This window comes from Canis aureus, chromosome 12 (assembly GCF_053574225.1).
Source record: "Canis aureus isolate CA01 chromosome 12, VMU_Caureus_v.1.0, whole genome shotgun sequence".
Taxonomy (NCBI): domain Eukaryota; kingdom Metazoa; phylum Chordata; class Mammalia; order Carnivora; family Canidae; genus Canis; species Canis aureus.
Window position 1 is genome coordinate 39307526 of NC_135622.1, and position 15156 is coordinate 39322681.

Sequence of the window (15156 nt, forward strand, 5' to 3'; positions counted from 1 at the left end):
AAAAATAAAATCTTAAAAAAAGAGACAGAGAGTTGCAAGTTCCAATTCCCTCTATTCACTGCATCTGAAAGTTCCACCAAATCACCTATTTTACTATAATCTTAAGCATCTGACATCAACTGATGAACATAATCATCATGAAGTTTCCATGGATGGGACTCAATCTCTAAGGACCTACTCCCTGCAAGAAATTTTGAGGTCTATTTCACATATATTATTCAATTTGTCACAGTTAAATCTCTCAAACACCTTGGAACACAAAAGCCACATTCTTCCTTCAGGATTCTGAGCTGGCTATAATTAAGTAAAATTTGGAAGCTACCTTCCCCATCTGATGTTGTTCAAGATAACCCTAACCATCTATACACAAATTTGGTGCTACACAAAGTTGTCCATGAGAGAAGGAACTCAGCTATAAAGGAATACAGTTCTATAATATGGAGCACATAATCCATGATTTTCTATTTGGAGCTCATATTTGAAACTACTGTTCTCTGTTGAATACCATGGCACATATACCCAGACTAGTAGTCACACAGACCTTTCATCATTCCTCACATAGCCTACATTTTAAGTCAGTCCAAGTCAAATTCCATCCAAATATGATGGAAATCCATCTAGCTGTTTTTGCAAGCTACAATAACAGTCCAACAGAAACTTCCCTGGATATCTGCCCTGCTGCTTCCTCACATCTTTGCTCAAGGACCACTTCAGAGAGACTCTCCCAGACCACCTCACAAATTTACCCATTACCATCTCATACCAGCTCTAATTTCTTATGGCATTGATCACCACTTAATATTAGTGTGTAATACATCTAGCTCTTCCCACTGAAGCATGAGCTCTAGGAAAGCAAGGACTTTGTTAACTGCTGTATCACCAGTGCTTGACACACAATAAATAGTTTTGAATAAAAGAATCATTTTCTATAGTTTTGAAAAACTTTTTAATGTTTTTAAACTATAATGTGATAAAATACAGTATTTTCACAGCTTTATCTGCTGACACAACAAAGACAGTTCAAACATGAAACTAGTTTTGATCTGGTACAGAAAACTCCAGCCATCTCTAGCCTTCATAGTCCCATTTTCCACTACCTTACTCTTGCACCCAGTATGAGATCACTGTCCTTGGCTATAGTGGCATTTTGGTGAACAAGTATCAGAGCACTTAGCTGGTTCAAAAATCAACCAAAACTGAATTACAGCAGAAAGGGACAAACTAGAAAGCAGCAGCAATTTGGTCCTTGATATATCCCTGCTGCTTACAAGTATATTTCATTATATATATTCACTAAATAAAATGTAAAACGCATGGGGGAGGGAGTGGTGCATGGATGGCTCAGTCCATTAAGAATCTGCCTTTGGCTCAGGTCATCCCATGGTCCTAGGATAAAGCCCCACATCAGGCTTCCTGCCAAGCAGGAGCCTGCTTCTCCCTCTCCCCCATAACTCCCATTGCTTGTGCTTTCTAGCACTCTCTCTCTTAAATAAACAAAATCTTTAAAACACACACACACACACACACACACACACACACACACACACTGGGGTAGATTTTAGTAGCAGACTAACTTGGGAGGTTTCTCTTACCAAAAAAATTAAGGCTATATAGAATACTACTCAATTCAAATCAAATTACTCTCTCATTTATCCCAGGCTTATCAAACAAACTTAGTCATGAAGTTTGAACCTCTAAACCTAACTGCACATTAGAATCATCCAGCATGATGTAATAGTTTCCAAAAAAAAGGTATGCCTGGGCTCTACTCCAAATCACTTAAGTCAGAACACTGGGACCCAAAGGGTGCCTGGGTGGCTGTCAGTTAAGCATCCAACTCTTGAGTTCAGCTCCCAGTCATGATCTCAGGGTCATGAGATCGAGCCCTACACGGGACTCCTCACTCCCTCTCCCTGTGCTGCTCCTCTCGTTGTTTTCAAGCACGTGTGCACTTAATCATTTTTCTCTTTTTCTCTCAAATAAATAAATAAAATCTAAAAAAAAAAAAAAATACTGGGACTCAAGAAGAATTTTTTTTAAAGTTCCCCTGATGATTCTAATGAGCAACCGAGGCTGAGAACCCACTGCCCTTTGCATCTCCCCAGTCTTACTTCTCTCCTACTTCATAACAAACTACAGAAATAAATCATGAGGACTTAAATTCTGGCACCCATAATAAATGTCAAAGAAAACACTCCTATCTGCCCCATTCTAACATTCCTATCATTTCCACCAAAGAGTAAGCATATTTGTCTCCCCTAAAATACATCCTTGATTTAACATACTCAAATGAGACCACAATTACTTCCGTTGAGGACTACCCTTGTCACAAACTATTTTATATGGCAATTACTTCATTCTTTATATTTGTAACTCTATTATCTCTTTTTTTAAATTTTTATTTATTTATGATAGTCACACAGAGAGAGAGAGAGGCAGAGACAAAGGCAGAGGGAGAAGCAGGCTCCATGCACTGGGAGCCCGACGTGGGATTTGATCCCGGGTCCCCAGGATCGCGCCCTGGGCCAAAGGCAGGCGCCAAACCGCTGCGCCACCCAGGGATCCCTTTTATCTCCTTTTTTATACCCAAGGAGTTTGTCTTGGCAAAGACAAGACAATTTTGGTGCTCAAAGCACCAAATTTTCAACACCTTAAGTATAGCTGTAACTACAAATTGCCAGTTAAACAATAAGGTTATAAAGGGTGCACATGTACTTCTGCTTCCTCCCAAGTCTCACTAAAAAGATAATAAAGAAACAAAGAGGGCATTAAATAAACCCACAAAGGCAAAAGAAACAAGTGAGGAGAGGATAGCAAAAAAATTTTTGAAGTTGGAGGACAGATGGAAGCGCCTTAACAGACTGATTTGCCCTGTAAAAATATCAAAGCTAAACCAGCAGGAGGAAATGCCAAAGTAACTGTGTTGTAGTGGGTTTTTGTTTTTTTGTTTTTGTTTTTGTTTTTTTAAGATTTTATTTATTTATCTGACAGCACAAGCAAGCAGGGGGAGCTGCAAGCAGAGGGAGAGAGAGAGAGAAGTAGGCTCCCTGCTGAGTAAGGATCTTAGAACTCATGACCTGAGCCTAAGACAGATGCTCAACCAACTGAACCACCCAGGCACCCTATGGGGTTTTTTTTTAAGATTGATTGATTGATTGATTGATTGATTTTAGAAAGAGAATGAGATAGTGTGTGTGGGCATACAAGTGGGGAGAGGGGAAGAGGGAGAGAATTTTTCAAGCAGGCTCTCCACTGAGAGGGGAGCCCGAGAGACATGGGGCTCCATCTCACAACCTATGAGATTATGACCTGAGCTGAAACCAAGAGTTGGATGTTTAACCAACTGGGCCACTCAAGTGCCCCTGGTATTGTAGTGTTTTGCAAATTACGTAGTAATAAGTCTAAAACAAAAATTACTTCAAAGTAGTAGCCTTTCACAATATTTTTCCAACTAACTGACACTAATAATGGGTCCCTAAATTTTTTACCTTAAACTAAGAGTTCTTGCCCTGGAATATATGTATGTGAGCCACAGATCAGAGGGACCAAATCCAAGATCTTCAGGCTATCTCATCACTCCCGTCCTTGTACTCTGAACTCTAATACCAACATGTTTATAACAAATACTACCTGCTTCATGCCTCTACTCTTGCTCATGCTGTTCCCTCTACCTGGCTAACTCCTTTTCTTTTTTTCTTTTTTTAAGATTTTATTTATTTATTCATGAGAAACAGAGAGATAGAGAGAGAGAGGCAGAAACACAGACAGAGGGAGAAGCAGACTCCATGCAGGGAGCCCAATGTGGGACTGGATCTCGGTACTCCAGGATCACGCCCTGAGCCAAAGGCAGATGCGCTTAACCACTGATCCACCCAGGTGTCCTGGCTAACTCCTTTTCTTCCAAGATCCAAGGTGTCACCTCTTCTAGAAAACTTTTCAAATTGGGAGGCAGGGAGGATTTCAAATTCATCTTATTATCTTCACATAGCAAATAAACATTTGTTGAATTGAACTATATAATTAAGAACACACACAAAAAAATAATTAAGAACACCAAACCAAAAGTAACACTTCTTGAGTGCCTATGGTAGATTCAGCAGTACCTATGTCTATCAGCTTTTTTTTTTTTTAATTTTTATTTATTTATGATAGTCACACAGAGAGAGAGAGAGAGAGGCAGAGACACAGGCAGAGGGAGAAGCAGGCTCCATGCACCAGGAGCCCGACGTGGGATTCGATCCCGGGTCTCCAGGATCACGCCCTGGGCCAAAGGCAGGCGCCAAACCGCTGCACCACCCAGGGATCCCTATCAGCTTATTTAAACTTTCCAATAACCCAACAAGTTAGGTGTGCAAAGAAAAGTTAAACATCTTGCCTAAAGGCACAAATAAGTGGTGAATCATGAAATGAAATGCAGTCTGGTTCCAGAACCAATATCCTTAACCACTAGGCTCAGCATTCTCTATAATTGCCAATGCCTTCCTAATTTGTGTTCCCAAATCCTCAAGCTTCAACTCTGAATTCCCAATGCCTTCTGGACATCTCTCCTTGGATGTCCTTCAAGAATCTTAAAATTAATCTTAAAATCCAGGACCAACATCACTATCTCCCTCTTGCTCCCTAAACTTCTCCAGCAATAACTACTCACCACACCTTCTTATATTACTTATTTCAGTTAATAAACACCATTCACCCCGTTACCCAAAGTAAGAACCCACACATGAGTACTTTTCACCTTGTCAATCTTTCTCAACCCCATACTCACTAAAAATTATGTTGTTCCTATCTTTCAAACTAACTTACATAAAGCTCTCATCACTTCTCACACCTGGGCATTAGCTTCCAACCTCTCTAAAAACAAATTTGATGACCTACAATGGCTCCCTACCATTGACATCAAGTCAAATTTCTTAACAAAACATATTATGATCTTGTCCTTGCTTATCTCTCAGCTTCAACTCTAACCATCCCCTCACACACCCTAAACCCCAACTGGTTTCCTTGAAAAACTTCTCTTTGTTCCTTAAATTCACCATGTTTTGAAAAGACTAAAATGTCTCCACACAAGCAAGTACCCTATCTTTTTTTTTTTTAAGATTTATTTTATTTATTCATGACAGGAGGAGGAGGGCAGAGGGAGAAGCAGGCTCGGTGCAGGGAGCCCGACGTGGGACTTGATCCCGGGTCTCCAGGATCAGGCCCCAGGCTGAAGGCGGCGCCAAACCGCTGGGCCACCGGGGCTGCCCAGCAAGTACCCTATCTTTTTTTTTTTTTTTTTTAATTTTTATTTATTTATGATGGTCACACAGAGAGAGAGAGGGGCAGAGACACAGGCAGAGGGAGAAGCAGGCTCCATGCAGGGAGCCCGACGTGGGATTCGATCCCAGGTCTCCAGGATCGCGCCCCGGGCCAAAGGCAGGCGCCAAACCGCTGCGCCACCCAGGGATCCCAAGTACCCTATCTTAAGATGATGATCCCCAGTAACATTCCCTCCCACCATCTCATCTTTCAAAATAAACCATAAAAGCAACCGCCTCGGGATGTCTGGTGGCTCAGCGGTGATCCTGGAGTTCCAGGATTGAGTCCCACCATCAGGCTCCCTGCATGGAGCCTGCTTCTCCTCCTTCTGCCTGTGTCTCTCTGCCTCTGTCTCTGTGTCTCTTGTGAATAACTAAATAAAATTAAAAAAAAAAAAAAGCGCAACCTCCTTTGAGAAGTCTTCTATTTCCCTCAGATTGAAGAAACTACCTCCTCTATTCACACAGCTTTCTGCCTATCTGAATTACAGTACTTAGAACATTATGCTAAAATGATTTACCTAGACACATCGCTAAGCACACATTCAAGAGCCAAAATGTTGCCTTACTTTGTCCCCCTGTGCCTAGCAAATGTTCAATAAATGTATAAATAGCAATCAACTAGCTCTTCACATTACCTTGCTTTTAACAATTTAAGTCCAAAATCAATTAACTTACATAGTTTATATTTCTCCTATAATACAAAAGTATTATGTATGTCCATTAGATTTTACCCAGTCACATTTCCACATACATGGAAAACTGTAAGAATACTGCCATTTCGGGATGCCTGGGTGGTTCAGTGGTTGAGCATCTGCCTTCAGCTCAGGTCGGGAGGGATCCCAGGGTCCTAGGATCGAGTCCCACATCAGGCTCCCTACAGGGAGCTTCTCCCTCTGCCTGCGTCTCGGCCTCCCTCTCTCTGTGTCTCTCATGAATAAATAAATACTAAAAAAAAAAAAAAGAAAAAAGAAAAAAACACTATCTTTGAACAGGTAATAGTAAAACTTGGAGAGGTAAATGTAAAAAAAAAATTTTTTTTGGAAAATCTTGAGAATCTTAAAAACATAGCAAAATAGGGGTGCCTGGGTGGCTCAGTTGGTTAAGCGACAGTCTTCAGCTCAGGTCCTGATGTTAGGACCAAGATAAATATCCAAGTGGCACTCCCTGCTTAGCAGGGTGTTTGCTTCTTCCTTTCCCTCTGCTTCTCCCAGCACTCATTGCTCTATCTCACTCTCAAATAAATAAAATCTTAAAAAAAAAAAGCAAAATATTTTTTTAATTTTAATACAAATTCACTCTAATTAACAGTGGGACAATGTTCTGCTAATAAAACAGCAAATTGGGCCACCTGGCTGGCTTAGTTGGTAGAGCACGAGACTCTTGATCTTGGGTTACAAGTTCAAGCCCCATGTTGGGTGTAGGGATTACTTAAAATAAAATATTAAGAGGAACCTGTGCAGTTTGTTAAGCATCTAACTCTTGGTTTCAGCTCAGGTAGTGATCTCCGGATCATGAGAATGAGCCAAGCTCATCATCAAGCTCATGCTCACTCAGCGAGCAGTCTGTTTCAGACTCTCCCTTCCCCTCTGTCCCCTTCCCCCGCCTCAAATAAATAAACCTATCTTTAAAAGTAATTAAAAAATAAAATCTTAAAAAGTAAAACAGCAAATCTTTGACATGAGGTAGGTCAACACATAGTATTACTAAAATCTGTCAACTGCAACATAGTTTATACTCAGCCCACAAAGAGATTTGCCCAATTAAGTTTTTATAAAGAACTCAGATGCACTGAGGAGACAGCTATCTTCTAGGACTACTGAAATCCCAACTCTATATGGTGTTTATCATCTATCATAAAAGAATAATTGAGACTAGGAAGGCTGCCTGAACCAAGGTAGGTCAGGAAATAAGAAGTGGTCTGAATCATTTACAATTTCCAAAACTGAGACCTAGAGGAAGATTTTACATTTTATCCAAATTAATGCATGCCTAATTCAGAAGCAGTAAAAATATTTTTTTCTACCTCTAACAAAGTGATAATAAATGAGTTTTATCCCCCAAAAAAATATTTTTTGGGAATTATGCAGTCTCCTAACTAGTTTTTATACTCCAAGACTTCTTGGAGCAGGCGGCTCTGGGCTTTAAGTCTGTACAAAAAGTTCATATTAAAAAATAGAGAAGTAAAAATCGGGATCCCTGGGTGGCGCAGCGGTTTGGCGCCTGCCTTTGGCCCAGGGCGCGGTCCTGGATATCCGGGATCGAATCCCACGTCGGGCTCCCGGTGCATGGAGCCTGCTTCTCCCTCTGCCTGTGTCTCTGCCTCTCTCTCTCTCACTGTGTGCCTATCCTAAATAAATAAAAGTTAAAAAAATTTAAAAAAAAAAAAAAAAGTAAAAATCCACCCAAACTGAACTTTCCTGCAACTGGAATGGAATAAATACAGTGATCTTTTTCTCATTTATGACCATCGTGGAAATTACTCAAATCAAATCAATGTCAAAGGGAAATACTCATAAAGAAATATGAAACCAGAATAATTGTCTATAAACACTGAGAAGCTTTGGAGTTTCTTCACAGTGACAGAAATCTGGAAGCCACTTCAGAAACTGAAGAGATACGATTTCCTTTTACACATATGCTACAACATCTACTGATTAATATCCACACATATACATCCTCAGCTATTTACGTACACATACTACATGAACAGTCCGTATATACATAGAACTAGTAATACAACAGCCTTAACATCATTCTGACATTTAGCTACCCAATACACTGAAAGACATTTATCCAAATAGAGACAGTATTTGTCACCAACATTTCCACTTCCATGTGCATTTCAATGATATCTATCTGTCCTCTGCATATAAACACACTAAGTCAGTGAACATTTTTTTAAAGTAATAGTGAGGTGGGATGCGTGGGTGGCTCAGCAGTTGAGCGCCTGCCTTTGGCTCAAGGTGTGCTTCCCAGGTCTGGGGACTGAGTCCCACAGTGGGCTCCCTGCGAGGAGCCTGCTTCTCCCTCTGCCTTTGTCTCTGCCTCCTTTCTCTCCCTGTGTCTCTGATGAATAAATAAAAATCTAAGAAAGTAAAAAATAAAAAAATAAAGTAACAGTGAGGAGCATGGCAATAGTAAGTACCCATGACGGTTAAGAGAACATTCACTGTGTACATATGCCAAGCAGCATTAAAGCACTTTAACACGTTTACCACCTAATCTACACAACCATACTATTAAATGTTAATCTTAATTTACAGATGAAGAAGCTGAAGTTCAGGAAGTTTAGAGAGTGAATTAGTAAGTGAGCTAAAATTCAAAATTCAGGAATATTTAAAATATAAATACCCATTCTCTTTCAACATGCCCTCAAAACAGTTTATTAAGAAAGCAAATACAAAATGTACTACATTTAGGGGAGGAGGGCACTATTTCACAAAGTAAGAGAAAACACTACTACCAATAATTAAATAAGAAACTACTTGACAAGGGAGCCTAGCTGGCTCAGTAAGTAGAGCATTCAACTCTTGATCTCGGGGCCATGTTGGGTGTAGAGGTCACTTAAATCAAAAACGGAAGGAAGGACTGAACAAATTAGCAATACTTTACCCTTACATCGAAGCAAAAACCAGATCCAAATAGGAAAAATTCCTTAGTTCAAATTTAGGATTAAGTTCAAAAGATTTAACACAGAATATCAAAAAGGTTTAAGTAAATACAAAAAGAGTATTTACAAAGATTTACAAGTAAATAGAAGACATATTTTTGAACACTGAACACACAGTTCTAAGAACTGTATATTAACACTTAATCCTCACAATTAGTATAATTATCATCCCCATTTTGCAAATAGGGAAACGAACAGAAATGTTAGGGAATTCAGGAGAAGCTACACATTTCAATCGGGAGGTGAGGCAAAGAAGATATTGGAATCCTCACCTGAGCCAACTGTCTCAAAACCAGGCTCCTTCCAATTACGCTAAATTGCAGGCACAAACAATAGCTAAAGAGAGGAACAGACCTAGTAATATCAACAATATGGTCAAGTGGTGTATGTAGAGCTATTTTGATTTTTAAAATTCAAAGCGCACAGGCAGCCCTGGTGGCTCAGTGGTTTAGCGCTGCCTTCAGCCTAAGGTGTGATCCTGGAGACCCAGGATCGAGTCCCACGTTGGGCTCCCTACATGGAGCCTGCTTCTCCGTCTGCCTGTGTCTCTGCCTCTCCCTCTTCTCATGAATAAATAAATAAAAATTTTTTAAAAATCCAAAGTGCACATATTAGCCTGTGAAAAGATGTCCAGCATCAAATGTCATTAGGGAATTGCAAATTAAAACAATGAGATACCACTACACACCTATTAGAATGGCCACAATCCAAAACCAAAAGCATAAAATGCTGAGAAGGATGAGAAGCAATAGGAACTGTCACTTACTACCACTGGGAAAACAAAATAGCACAGCCAGTTTGGAAGACTTCTTATAAAACTAAACATAGGGGGATCCCTGGGTGGCTCAGCGGTTTGGCACCTGCATTTGGCCCAGGACGCGATCCTGGAGTCCCGGGATCGAGTCCCGCGTCGGGCTCCCAGCATGGAGCCTCCTTCTCCCTCTGCCTGTGTCTCTGCCTCTCTCTCTCTCTCAAATAAATAAATAAATAAATAGATAAATAAATCTTAAAAAAAAAAAAAACTAAACATAGGGCAGACAGGTGGCTCAGCGTTTTGGCGCTGCCTTCAGCCCAAGGACGTGATCCTGGAGGCCCGGGATCGAGTCCTACAATGGCTCCCTGCATGGCGCCTGCTTCTCCCTCTGCATCTCTGTGTCTCTCATGAATAAATAAAATCTTTAAAAAAAAAAAAAAAAACTAAACACACTCCTAACACATGATCTGACATTCGTGCTCCTTGGTATTTACCCAGATAAACTAAAAAGTCATGTCCACACAAAAATCTGCACACAAATATTTATAGCAGCTTTATTCATAACTGCCACAACCTGGAAGCAACCAAAATGTCTTTCAGGTGAATGGGTAAATGAACTGTGGTACATCCAGACAATGGAATATTATTCAATGCTAAAAAGCAATAAGTTAGAAAGCCATGAAGAGACCTGCAAGAACTTAAATGCATATTCCTAAGTGAAAGAAGCCAAAATGAAAAGGCTACATACTGTATAATTCCAACTATATGACATTCCAGAAAAGGCCAAACTATAGAGACAGTCAAAAAGATCAGGGAGTGGGATCCCTGGGTGGCGCAGCGATTTAGCGCCTGCCTTTGGCCCAGGGCGCGATCCTGGAGACCCGGGATCGAATCCCACGTCGGGCTCCCGGTGCATGGAGCCTGCTTCTCCCTCTGCCTGTGTCTCTGCCTCTCTCTCTCTCTGTGTGTGACTATCATAAATAAATAAAAATTTAAAAAAAAAAAAGATCAGGGAGTGGCAGGGGGTGGGAGAGAGAGACAGATTAACAGGCAGAACAAAGAGGATTTTTATGAAAGTGAAACTATTCTGTATATCAATTTGTCAGAACCCATAGGATGTGCAACACGAAGAGTGAAACCTAATGTCAACTATGGACTTGGGGGATAATGATGTGTTAATGCAAGTTCACTGACTGTAACAAACACATTGATAGTGAAAGGAGATTGTGGGGATCCCTGGGTGGCGCAGCGGTTTGGCGCCTGCCTTTGGCCCAGGGCGAGATCCTGGAGACCCAGGATCGAATCCCGCGTCGGGCTCCCAGTGCATGGAGCCTGTTTCTCCCTCTGCCTGTGTCTCTGCCTCTCTCTCTCTCTCTCTCTGACTATCATAAATAAAAAAAAATAAAAAATAAAAAAAAAGGAGATTGTGTGTGCACAGGGAGCAGGAGGTATGCAGAAACTACTTTCTGTTCAAGTTTACTGTGAACTTGAAACTGCTCTAAAAATACAATCTATTTAAGAAAAGAAAGGGGGAAAAAAACAAAGGTGTATTTAGCAGGTAGGATGTAAAGAAGCATCTATTTAACATACTAGCACATATACACAAATCAAAAATATTTATTAATATTTTGTACTAGGGAAAATAAGGGGATATAAGCAAGGGGACAGGTTTCTTCCCACAAGGAATTTTAAATATAGTTAAACGGACACTGTATATTCACAAAAAGCTAAACAAAATGTAATTTAAATAGTTCAAGAAAGAAAATATACCACAAACACTAAGCTGCCAAATTACCAAAATAGACGTTAAGAAGACAATATGTGCGTAGGGGTTCAGTGGATCACTTCAGACTAAAAGAATCAGGAAGTTAAGATCTGCTCTAGGTCCTGAAAAATAGCTAAGATATGTCTGGAGGGAATTGGTGCATTCCAAGAATGAGCAAAACTACTGAGCTAGGAAAGGAAATTAAATGAACCAGTTCACAAAACTAAATAGGGTGATAAGACTAGAGAGACTGGTAGAGACCAAATCATGGAAGTCAAAGAATGCCAGGCCACAGAATCAGCCTAGAGACTAAGAAATCTTAACTCTTAAAGGCTAAAAGGGAACAAATACTGCCTAACCAATGTTGTACTGATAGCTTTTAGTCTAATGAAAGTATATTTACAAACATTTTGTAACAGATACAGATACTGTGAAGACACACACTAGTGGACAGTCAAAAATTCACCTTTTCCACCCAATTGAATATATATACACACAAGTCCTGCTCCCATCCTTCAATTTCCAATCTACACTAAAAAGCTACCCATAACCCTAAAACCTGAACCCATTCAGAAGACACACTATCACCCATTAAAACTATTATGGTTATACCATGCTTTTTCCCTTTACACAAAGATGTCTTTCCTCTGGAGTATAAAAAAAGTTGCTCCTTGCCCCCTTAACTGGAAAGAGGGGTCACATTAGGGCCATGGTCACTACTGGCACCTTCTCCTCATTCTATTTATAGGACTGTCACCCTCTATTAATCATTAAGAGCAAACCTCAACAAATATGTAAAATACATATGTATTCCAGGTAAGACCAAAAAAAAAAAAAAAAAAACAGCACTTCCTCCCCAATCACCTGAATAGGTGACATATACAAAACTCTATAAAACCTCTGATAGTTATTATTAATAGCTGTGAGTCTCATAAATGAAGACATTTCAGATTTTGTCCATTGCTAGTTTCAAACCTTTTCTGTAATCCTTTTGTTTACCATAAACTCTCCTACATATTGTTAATCACACATTCAAACGTCAATGCATGGGCATCTGCAATTGTATTCCATCTCATACTTTTCTAGTTAACAAATTCCCCAACATATCCCAGGCAAGTTATCCCAAATCAATGATGTCCTATGCATGTACCTCGAAACTTGTATTAAAACCCTAAAACCTTCTCCTTTAGAAATCTACCACTAGAGTGACTGTTTTCTTCCCTTTCACAACAGACACATTCATACATGTCCAATTTCCCCAACCACTTATAACTCTAAAACACATTATTTCTCTCATAGGCTCCAAGCATAAACACTCCGGTAGACTCCTTTCTATCAAAAACATTTTAAAACTTCCATTAATATAGCTTTTTATAAAAAATTCAAATACATATACTACGGTACCAATTAGTCAGAGTTTAAAATCATGAAAGACAGTATTAGATACTGTTTAAAGATACAAGCATACACTAAAAAACATAAAATGTATGAAAACAATAAAACCAAATTAAGGGGAATGCTCATGGGGGAGAGAGGACTGGAGGACTGCCATCCAAGAATTACAGAGAAGGTTTCAACTTTCTAATGTCTTATTTCACAGTCAGAGTTACATGTTTTTTCATCTTATTCTTTAACACCTTTCTGTATTTGAAATATTTTAGGTGAGTTTAAGAAGAAAGATATCCAATTACCAATCAGTATCTCCCTCTCATACATAGTGACAAGTTGTTACGTTCAAATTGTAGTTTCCGCTCATTGTTACATCTGGGACACCACCCCCGCCCCCCGCCCCCCGCCCCACCCCACTCGCCCCGACCTTTACTAAACCAAGAAAAGAAAAAGTACAAGTCTACAATCTGAAACTTTCTCTTAGACTTATCTTAGATATGATCCAGGTTTACATTCTGTAGCTATCGACAACCCATTTCTTTCACAACTCTCACATCAACAAAAGTTAAATTCCTTATTTTATCCTTGTATCCCTACAGTGCTGTCAACTCTGACATGCCTGATTACACATCAACTAGAATCGCGACCTGTATCGTGTATGTTAACATATAAGCGAACTGGTAAGCCACAGAACTAGCTTACTTGGCCAAATGCGGGCAGTCCTATAGATCTCTGTGCACGAGTCTAACTCCTACATTAACTTTTCAATCTCAACTTAGAACGTCTAAGTTCAGCTACACATCGTTTAACCGCAAATGAAATGTCATCTTCGGCCCAAGAAAACCTGGCCAGGGCAATTCCAAAGCACTGCACTCCAGTACACAGAGCGTTCACCTAATGCATCAAGTCCCGTCCTGGAACAGCGTTCACGCCTCCCCGAGGTGCCCTCCTCCACCGGAGAGACTCCCATACCTCCGAATCCTAACTTTTCGGCTCGCTGTGGTAAAACAAGGAGAGAGGGCCGTAAGTTTCACCTCATCAGGAACCCGAGGGAATCTACGTTTCGTACACCGCGCGGGCCCTCAGTTTCTCATCACCGGGGGGCAGAAGTTGGAAGCCCCGAGCTAGGGGACAAGGTCTAGTCTTCCACGGCGTCCGCCAGAGTCCTAAAGCCGTCGACCAACAGTTCAGGCAGCTGGCCCGCCTACTTCCCTCCCCACCCCCACTCCAGGGGCACCCCCGCCCCCACCCCCCGCGCGAAGCCCGCGGTACATCCCTGCACCTGCGGGTCCTGGAACAGCCGAGTACCCGCTTCTCTGCCCCAGACGGCAGGGCTTGGCTGCCGGCTCCGCCGCTCGCCTCCGGCCACCGGGCTCCCCGTCGGGCCCAAGCTCTCCGACCTAGTAGAAGGCAGCAGCGGCCCCTTCCGCAGGACCCACACGGGGGCCCGGCCTGCTCGGGTGCCGAGCCCCGAGGCCGCCCCACCTCCCCCGGAGGACCAACCTACACCGGACGCCCAAGGCCCGGAAGGCGACTCCCACCACTCCCCGACTCGCCAGGCGTCTGTTCCCAGCTGCAGCAGCCGCTGAGAAAGCCCCACGAGCCCCACGGCCCTCGTCCATCGGCTTCTGGGCCCGAGCCCCCAGCCCTGCGCTCGCCACCCCACGCCCGTCACGCCGCTTCCCCTCCTCCGGAGGCCGGGCCCCGGGGCTGGGCGGCTTCCTTCCCCGGCATCCCGCGGGCCCGGCTCCTCCCGCGGCGGCCCGGCCCCCGCCCGGCGTGCCGCACACTCACCGCTGAGCGCCGAGGCCTGCAGGGTGGCCCCCGAGGTGCCGTCGATGACTTTGATGGTCCCGCGACTGGTGACGGCCAGGATGGCGTTGAGCGCCGGGTGGTAGGAGAGGCTGTGCAGCCCGTCGGCGTCGCAGCGCATGCAGCCGTCCCGCAGCACCAGCCACTCGGAGACCCCGGCCGCCCCCGCCGCCGCCGCCGCCGCCGCCGCCGAGGAGCAGCCCGGGCCCGAGGCCGCCGCAGCCGCAGCCGCCATCTTCCGGCCTGCGCTCAGCACAATCACACTGGGAAGCGGCTCAGTGACAGTCCCGGGAGGTGCAGCGCCGCCGCCAGTCACCATCCGGGCCAGGGGGCAAGCGGAGCGCGTTAGCCGGAAGTGAGGTCAGGCGCCGGCACGCACGCGGGACGTCGGCCGCGCGCCGGAGGGGCCACGCTCGGAGGGCGCGCAGGAGGCGGGGCCGCGGCGGGGGGCGGGCAGCGGGCGGCT

The 15156-nt window shown here is 42.9% G+C and overlaps 2 protein-coding genes across 17 annotated transcripts in view; both read right to left on the minus strand.

Annotated features, from left to right (window-relative positions):
- Positions 1-15024, minus strand: part of BIRC6 (baculoviral IAP repeat containing 6) — a 230162-nt gene extending 215138 nt beyond the window's left edge. For all 16 annotated transcript variants that reach the window (XR_013349472.1, XM_077843663.1, XM_077843665.1 and 13 more), the window contains exon 1: positions 14673-15024. Coding sequence is in view for 15 of the 16 variants with exons in the window: in XM_077843663.1 (XP_077699789.1) it covers positions 14673-15009 (337 nt within the window). In the remaining variant the exon portion in view is untranslated. The remainder of the gene's footprint in view (positions 1-14672) is intronic.
- Positions 11326-14612, minus strand: LOC144281373 (uncharacterized). The gene is made up of 3 exons (XM_077844329.1): positions 14595-14612; positions 14161-14526; positions 11326-13875 (listed from the first exon to the last, which is right to left on the minus strand). Exons 1-3 carry the CDS (start codon positions 14610-14612, stop codon positions 13702-13704), a joined length of 558 nt encoding a protein of 185 aa, XP_077700455.1. The 3' UTR covers positions 11326-13701.
- Positions 15025-15156: the final 132 nt, after the last annotated feature.

Coding starts and splice junctions, on each gene's coding strand:
- LOC144281373 (XM_077844329.1), bottom strand. Junction 13,876..14,160: donor GGCTGTTCCAGGACCCGCAG/GTGCAGGGATGT, acceptor GTTTTACCACAG/CGAGCCGAAAAGTTAGGATT.